The 8,011-nt window shown below is 58.9% G+C and overlaps 1 protein-coding gene across 1 annotated transcript; it reads left to right on the top strand.

Moving 5' to 3' along the window:
* Positions 1-1,079: 1,079 nt before the first annotated feature.
* Positions 1,080-2,742, top strand: LOC150052141 (testis-expressed protein 19.2-like). Its single transcript, XM_090351781.1, has one exon. The coding sequence runs from the start codon at positions 1,095-1,097 to the stop codon at positions 2,262-2,264; it is 1,170 nt and encodes a 389-aa protein (XP_090207907.1). The 5' UTR covers positions 1,080-1,094; the 3' UTR covers positions 2,265-2,742.
* The last annotated feature ends 5,269 nt before the right edge of the window (positions 2,743-8,011 follow it).

The raw sequence follows: 8,011 nt of genomic DNA, 5'->3' as shown, positions 1-8,011 counted from the left end.
GGGAGGAGGAGGAGGGGGAGCAGCTGGGGTCCTGGCTGGGGAGGGGGCCGAGGGGGGCCTGGTGGGCCGTGGTGGAGCAGGAGGTGAGGGCCTGGCTGGGGAGGGGGCCGAGGGGGGCCTGGTGGGCCGTGGTGGAGCAGGAGGTGAGGGCCTGGCTGGGGAGGGGGCCGAGGGGGGCCTGGTGGGCCGTGGTGGAGCAGGAGGTGAGGGCCTGGCTGGGGAGGGGGCCGAGGGGGGCCTGGTGGGCCGTGGTGAGCAGGAGGTGAGGGCCTGGCTGGGGAGGGGGCCGAGGGGGGCCTGGTGGGCCGTGGTGGAGCAGGAGGTGGGGACTGGGCTGGGGAGGAGGAGGAGGGGGAGCAGGTGGGGTCCTGGCTGGGGAGGGGGCCGAGGGGGCCTGGTGGGCCGTGGTGGAGCAGGAGGTGGGGACTGGGCTGGGGAGGAGGAGGAGGGGGAGCAGCTGGGGTCCTGGCTGGGGAGGGGGCCGAGGGGGGCCTGGTGGGCCGTGGTGGAGGAGGAGGTGGGGGCTGGGCTGGGGAGGAGGAGGAGGGGGAGCAGGTGGGGTCCTGGCTGGGGAGGGGGCCGAGGGGGACCTGGGGGGGCGGTGGTGGAGCAGGAGGTGGGGGCCTGGCTGGGGAGGAGGAGGGGGAGCAGGTGGGGTCCTGGCTGGGGAGGGGGCTGAGGGGGGCCTGGCGGGCGGTGGTGGAGGAGCACGGAGGTCGCCCCCCCCTCGTCCACTGCGGGTCATGGAGGAGCTGGAGGCCTGAGCCTCACTCTCCTCACCTGCCCAGGGCCCTGCACACCCAGGGCGGCCAAACCTTCCTTCCACTGCCTTCCCAGCCCCGCAGAGACCGCAGAGGGCCAGGGCCGAAGACGTTCCTGGAGGGTCCAGCACCTGCAGATCCGAGCCAGAGCCAGAGCCAGGTCCTTCACCCCACCCAGGCCCCCAAACAGGAGCCCCTCCTCCTTCCCCCTGCCTTCCCCTCCCTCCTGCTCTGCCTCCCTCCTTGCTCTTGCTCTCCACCCTAGCATCTCCCTGGTCCTCAGTGGGTCTTTCTTTCCTTGCCATCCCCCCACAGCGGGCCAGCGGTGTGGCCATGTGTCCCCCCGTGATTGTGCGGCATGGCAGAGAGGGCATCTGGCACCTCTACGCGCTCTGGGCCTTCCGGCTGCTGCATGGAGAGCCACTCCGCGTGTGCTTCGCCTGCTTCAAGATTGCCTTCCTGGACTTGAAGGACCTGCTGGAGAACGACGACTGGGAAGACGACGACTGGGACCTGGATCCCTTGGACTCCCCCGAGGAGGAGGAAGAGTTTGAGCAAGTGCACCCCGGGGCTGTGGCACCGGCCCCCGTGGGTTTTCAGGAGGTGGGCCTAGGCTACCCCTACGTCCCCACGGAGCTGAGGCCCGAGGACGTGGTGCCCCTGGACGTGGACCCCAAGGACGCTGACTGGATCCAGGGCCTTCCCTGGAGAACCCTGGAATTGCCTTCCTGCTCCCACTGGCCCCAGCCGCCGCCCTCGTGGCAGTGGTCCCTCGGGGTGGACCAGCCGCCCAGGGAGCCCATGGTGTTGGAGCTGGGCACCATCTGGCCCGTGGAGCCCATGGAGGCTGAGGCCTGGCTGCTGGGCCTGCAGTTTGTGTCCATGGAGAGCTGCGGCAATGCCTTCTACCTCAGGAAGATGGTTCCAGACTGTGTCCTGCAGCCTGTGAGCTATCGCTGGAAGCTGCTGTTGAACCCCGACGAGGCCTGCAGGCTGAGGCTCCAGGACCTGCCGCAGTATCTGGACCTGCCGCGGTGGAAGCTGAGCATTCTGGACAGCACGGTGCTGGACACACAGTTGGTGCCCGCAGACACTACGCTGTTGAAGAAGGGGTTCCGCATCATCTCCTGTTCTCCCCGCAGCAAAGGTGAGGCAGAGTGTGGGGACTCAGCCCCTGAGTTAGGGGAGGGGCTTGGCGAGCCAGACAGCTGGAGCTGGGGGTCTGGGTTACCTTCGTGGCCTGAGTGGCCTTTGTGGCCTTCGTGGCCTGAGTCAGCGCTGGGTGGCGTGGGGTCCATGAGCATTGAGGAGCTACCCTTCTTCCAGCCCCTGCTCCTTTGGCCCCAGCACAGTGAGCCTGAGGTCCAGGCAGCCACCCTTGACATGGCTGTCCTTAGACACCAGGAGCCACCAAGGACCAGCAGCCCTTCCTTATTAGCAGTGGAGGAATTTGCAGAGGATGATGACCTTGACAAGTGGTGGCAGAGTGTGGAGCAGCTTTAGGGCCGAGGAAGGGAGCTGTGGGGGCCCTGGGAAGCATGGTGAGTGCTCAGGAGGCTAGAGTTACATTAGAGTTACAGTTGCTTTTCAAGTTGTTGGGCGTGGTGCTGGCCTGACTACGTTGAGGTGGATGTTCCTGCTGCCCCTGAGGCAGGACACAGGTCACCGCAGGTACAAAACTAGCTCTTCCCTGGGCAGGTGGGGGCAGGGGGCGCTGTTGTGACACAGGAGCGCATGGGTGATTCAGCAGGGGTTCTGCCCTTCACTTGCTGGAGCAGGTGAGAGGCCAGGAGACCCTGTCCACTCCGGGGTCTCTGGCTGCAGTGGGAGGAGATCTGGTTCCAGGTTGGCCATTTGTGCCACTTGCATGTTCGATTCCTGCTCGTTCGCATGTTGGTTTTGGTGGAATAAAGTTGTTGACGCTGGCGTAGGTCGGTGTGGTGTTTTTCTGTCCCTGTCTGGGTTGGTGTCCTAGCAGTGAGAAGTCTCATCAGACGGTGGAGCAGGAGGCGGCTGAGAGTTCTGGTCTGCTTTCTGGCTCACTTGTGGAGGTGGTGTCACAGGAGGTTATTTAGAGACCCACGTGCGAAAACCTGCTTAGAATAAAGAAAGGACCTGTGATGAGCACAAGGAAAGGATCCTCAGACTGAGCCTTACCTACAGGTTGGTCATGTGAGACGATGGTAATGTCTGGAGACAGCAACACCCTTGGGGGCATCTGTGTCCTGCACAGAGGAGGAAGTGGTAGACCCTGTTCTGTGTCCTGCAGGGAGGAGGACGCGGTAGACCCTGTTCTGTGTCCTGCAGGGAGGAGGACGTGGTAGACCCTGTTCTGTGTCCTGCAGGGAGGAGGACGCGGTAGACATTATTCTTCACTCTCCACAGAGGATTATGTAGTAGATACTTTTTTCAGCATCTCTTTGTGCACAGAGGACATAGTGGTGATCTGCTCTCCTAGCTCTCACAGGCATGGGCCGTATGGGTGGCAGTCAGGTCTCCCTCCTCCACGTGGCCTTCTGCAGGCTCCTCCTAGGCCTCTTGTGGGTCTCTGCCTTGTGTTACCTTCTGCTCAAAACTATATAAAGACTTTGTGTAATTGATCGTAATGAAGCCAAGAAAGAGCATCATAGAGAAAGACACACACACGTTACAGTGATGGCTGCGTGTCACTCAGAGACGTGTGTGTGCACACACATTACAGTCATGGCTATGTGTCACTCGGGGGAGTCCTGTGCCAGTCCTGGGGTTTCCAGGGGAGTTACATATAGGAAGAGCGATATCATCTCCTGAGTTCAGAGTTGTGATCCCTTTAGAGACTCGTGGCTCCACATGGGTCCACCCTTAGCAGTGGACCCCTGACCCCCATAGCCCATGGGTCCACCCTTAGCAGTGGACCCTGACCCCCATAGCCCATGGGTCCACCCTTAGCAGTGGACCCCTGACCCCCATAGCCCATGGGTCCACCCTTAGCAGTGGACCCCTGACCCCTATAGCCCATGGGTCCGCCCTTAGCAGTGGACCCCTGACCCCCATAGCCCATGGGTCCGCCCTTAGCAGTGGACCCCTGACCCCCATAGCCCATGGGTCCGCCCTTAGCAGTGGACCCCTGACCCCCATAGCCCATGCTTCCCCAGCTAGTCGGGAACCCATACCTACAACTATCTCAGGACCACTTAGGGCAGGTTTCCAGCCAGGGGTGGGCCATGTCAAGGACTAGAGGAGCCACCCAGGGTCCCAAGGTGCAGAGCCCCCTATGGGGGGTTCACTTCCTCTCCGCAGAGCCCCGGGGTGGTAAAGGGTCATTGACCAGCCCTGGGAGGGGCTTGTATCTGGAGAGAGGAGGGAGGCCTTTGGCTGAAGGAAGTCAGGAGGAGGCCATACTAGATACCCAGTCAAGCTTAAGAGAGGGGATTGCTGGTGAGGGAGACGCCATCTTTTTCCTACTGTGCTGGCTTTGTCTAGAGACACTTGGAAGTCTAAAAGGCCCCTATCCTGAGGTTCCAGGCCTTCAATAATGGGGGAGCAGGTAGCCTCCCACTTCAGCCACATACTTCAGGCCAAGGAGGCAGAGATGGAGCAAACTCAGGTCTGGTGGTCAGCAGTGGCTTCCAGGCCCCAGTGTGCCAGCTGCTGCTGGAGACTCTTGGCTCCAGCAGCTTTGGGGAAGGAACATAGTACTGGTTTTCTTTCCCTTTTCCCCAGGGCTTCTTGGTTTGAGGGAGGCACCCTGGTTCTAAAGGTTAATGCCATAGTGACCTGGAGGGACCCCGGCTCACACAAGAGAAATTGATGTACAGGCTGGATGGTTACAAATCACTCCTCCACTCATGGCTGGCTTTGTGTCTCCCATCATCCTACAAGATGGCATCTCCCTGAAAAGACGCACACTAAGGGGAATGATGGAGAGTCAAACATTCCCAGCGTGTCAGAGCTGTGTTGTGCAGACAGGCCCTCAGTATTGTCTGCTGGCCCCCAGGGGCCTTAGGGTCCCAATACCCCTGCCATTTGTCAGACAGTGACAGGACCCCATACACACTATGAATAACACATTTTCAGGTTAAAAGCAACTTTTAAATATTTTTCAAGTTAATCTATTTATGTCGAAGTAGAAACTACACCATAGTTGTCAGGAAGCCCTGGTGGTAGGCATGGAGACCTGTCCGTCGTCACGGGCTCACCCAGTCTGGAGCAATGGCAGCCCCCATGTGTGGAGGGGTTCTTCAGGCCCTCCTCAAAGATCCTGGTTCTATGCCCCTCCTCACTGCCCATGTCCCCATGGGGCCCTCTTGGGGACTCCATGAAAGGTCTCTGAGAAGCCACTGCCAGACACCAAAGCCAGTCAGCACTGCATGCTCTCTCACTGGCTAGAACACTCCTGGTGGGTGGGCTGGGCTGGGGTCCTATCCTGTGTCTTCTCTGTAGAGAAGCCTGGGTTGGTGCTCACCCAGGCCCAGGAAGCCATATATGTAAAGCCTTGGGCAGAGGACCTTTTCCTTTTCCTGTGTTCCAGCCTTTGCTTAAAGGTTTACTGCCACAAAACAGGTCCCAGGAAGACAGAACTGAAGGGTATTCACAGGGATTTTGGAGACAGGGTTTCTGAGTGCAGCCGCCTGCTTTCATATGGGGTGGGGCAGGTGCCTCTGGTCTGTGGAATCATGGACAGGGCCCAGCCCCATGGGTGACAGGATCTGTTTCCAGGCTGGCATCTGTGAAACTTAGCTTGCCAACAGTACCCCCTGCCGGTCATTGCAGGCCAAACAGGCTCTCAAGTGCCCCAAAATTCATGCCTGAAGTCAAGGAGGAATCATAGGCCACATCTCTAACCAGCTCCCAGGAAGAACTGAAAACAAAATAAAAGGCCAGTCCCTTAACTCGAGATCTCCCAGCTTTCCAATCTCTGCCCCACAATTTTTAAAAATCGTCTCTGAGGCTGGGAGTGTGGCCTAGTGATGGAGAGTGTTTGCCTAGCATTCATGAAGACCCAGGTTTGATTCCTCGGTACCCCATATATAGAAAAAGCCAGAAGTGGTGCTGTGGCTCAAGTGGTAGAGCTCTAGCCTTGAGAAAGTCCAAGGTCAGTGCTCAGGACCTGAGTTCAAGCAAAAAAATCATCTCTAAGTAGCTGTCCAAAGGGACCTCATCTCATCAGTCCATACACACAGCACACCACAGTCCAGGTCACCCTCCCATCCCGGCCCCATCTGCCCGTCCCACCCGCTCCCTAAGCTACCTGCGTCCATAGTCACATATGCACAGCGGAAACATGGGCTGTATGTTGTGGTGTTCAGGTCTGTGCATGCCCTGGGGTTCACCTGTGGTTGTGGTTTCAGCCCAGCTGGCACTGCTCTGGGCACGGCTAGTGACACGAACAAGGTGACTGCTTAACTCGGGGCTCCAACGCAGAGCCTGGCCAGGGTGCCCCACGCCAGGCATTGGGTGAAGGCCAGGTGAGGAGTGGATACCAGAACGTTGACATGGGCTGCTTCTCTGTGGTGTCCACGGCATCTCAAACGTGCTTGCCTGAGCTCCTGTATGTAGACATTCACCACGCACCCCCCCCCCCGTCTCCTCATGCTGTCCATAGTTCATGGCCACAGGCCAGGCCAAGGCTGAACCTTGGGGAGGCACTGCTGCCTTGTGTACAAAGGGCCAAGGCAGAGGCCAGTCCCAAGTTCAAGTGTGCTTCAGCCTTCTCTCTTGGAGAGGACAGCCGAAAGGAACGGGATGGGGCCGAGGCGGCTCAGCCAGCAGCAGCACAGGCTTAGCACCGTGCCATCCGTGGGGGCACTGCCCCGCAGCCCACCTCCTCCCATTTTACTGCTTTCTGTGGCAGATTAGACTCTTTGCCCGGGATGATGGCGTGTCGGCACCAGTGGCCCCCACAAGCACTGCTGGCAGAGCGCGCGGCCTGCTTGATGAGGGCTCCTAGCCTGGCCTTAGAGCTCCAGGGCCGCTCACCCTGTACAAGATCCTGCGTGAGCATGAGGTACTGAGTCAGTTCGGGGCCAGTCCCAGCTACCTTTGTCCTGCAGAGCCTGGGGCAGGCTGGCTTCTGCCCCAGTAGCTCACCTTGAAAACAGCTGGCTGTGCAGTGGGTACCCCGACATAGGCTGGGGACCCAGGCAGCATCACACCGGTCGCTCGCTCAGAGTCATTCTTGCACCACTTAAAATAGCAACCCCGTAACACACCATTACACACACACACACACACACACACACACACACACACACACACACACAGGTATGTACATACATACACGGTTTTTTGCCAGTCCTGGGCTTGAGCTCAGGGCCTGAGCACTGACCTTGGACTTTCTCAAGGCTAGAGCTCTACCACTTGAGCCACAGCACCACTTCTGGTTTTTTCTATGTATGTGGTGCTGAGGAATCAAACCCGGGCCTTCGTGCATGCTAGGCAAGCACTCTACCACTAGGCCACACTCCCAGCCATATGATTTTATTATTAAGGTGGTGCACGGAGGGTTTGCCGTTCCTAAGTCGGGTAGTGACTATTTTTTTTCTTGTACAGTAGCATGCCTTCCCTCACTCTCCCCAGGCTCCCCTCCTGTCCCTGCCCACAAGTTGCACAGTTCATGTTCCACATAGTTCTGTGACTGCATTTGTTCACCCTCCCTCCTCCACCAACACTCCACATAACATGGGAAAGTGTCCCCGGGGCCTGCTGGCTCCTCGGGCCAAGCACAGCAGTCCGCCCATGCATGGCTCTCAGCACAGCCCCCGGCTGCTCAGGGTGGAGAGCTAGGCTCCAGATAGCTGTCTCTTGGGAAACTGGGACTGAGAGGATGGTGTGGGAGTCGGTGTTGACATCAGTCTCTCTGTAATGCACGTGATCAATGAGCTCCAGCTCTGGTTTGAAGGGCCTGGGGAGAAGAGCCCATGCACCAGATTGCCTGCATGGCTGCCCCATGCTCCACATCAGGACACGCTCCAAGGACGTCAGGATAACTTACCTCCTTTACACATGCGTGTCAAAGAAGCACGTGTGGCAGGCGTGATGGCTCACGCCTGTCATCCCAGCTACTCAGGAGGCTGAGATCTGAGGATCAAGGTTCAAAGCCAGCCTGGGCACAAAAGGACCTGAGACTCTAATCTCCAATGAACCTCTAGAAAATGGGAAGTGGAGCTTGGCTCAAGGGTAAGGCGGCAGCTTTGAGCTGAAGAGCTTCTCATGTATCCGGATATGGGGTGAGGGTCATGGGGTGAGGGTCAGGAAGAGGCCATTAGATC

The sequence above is a fragment of the Megascapheus bottae genome, chromosome 17 (assembly GCF_031878675.1).
Source record: "Megascapheus bottae isolate mThoBot1 chromosome 17, mThoBot2.hap1, whole genome shotgun sequence".
NCBI lineage: Eukaryota > Metazoa > Chordata > Mammalia > Rodentia > Geomyidae > Megascapheus > Megascapheus bottae.
Note: the sequence above shows the minus strand (reverse complement) of the source record. Positions and strands in the feature narration are given on the sequence as shown.

What these genes read in the sequence shown, in the direction of transcription:
- LOC150052141 (XM_090351781.1), top strand. Translation starts at nt 1,095, where the DNA reads ATGTGTCCCCCCGTGATTGTGCGGCATGGCAGAGAGGGCATCTGGCAC.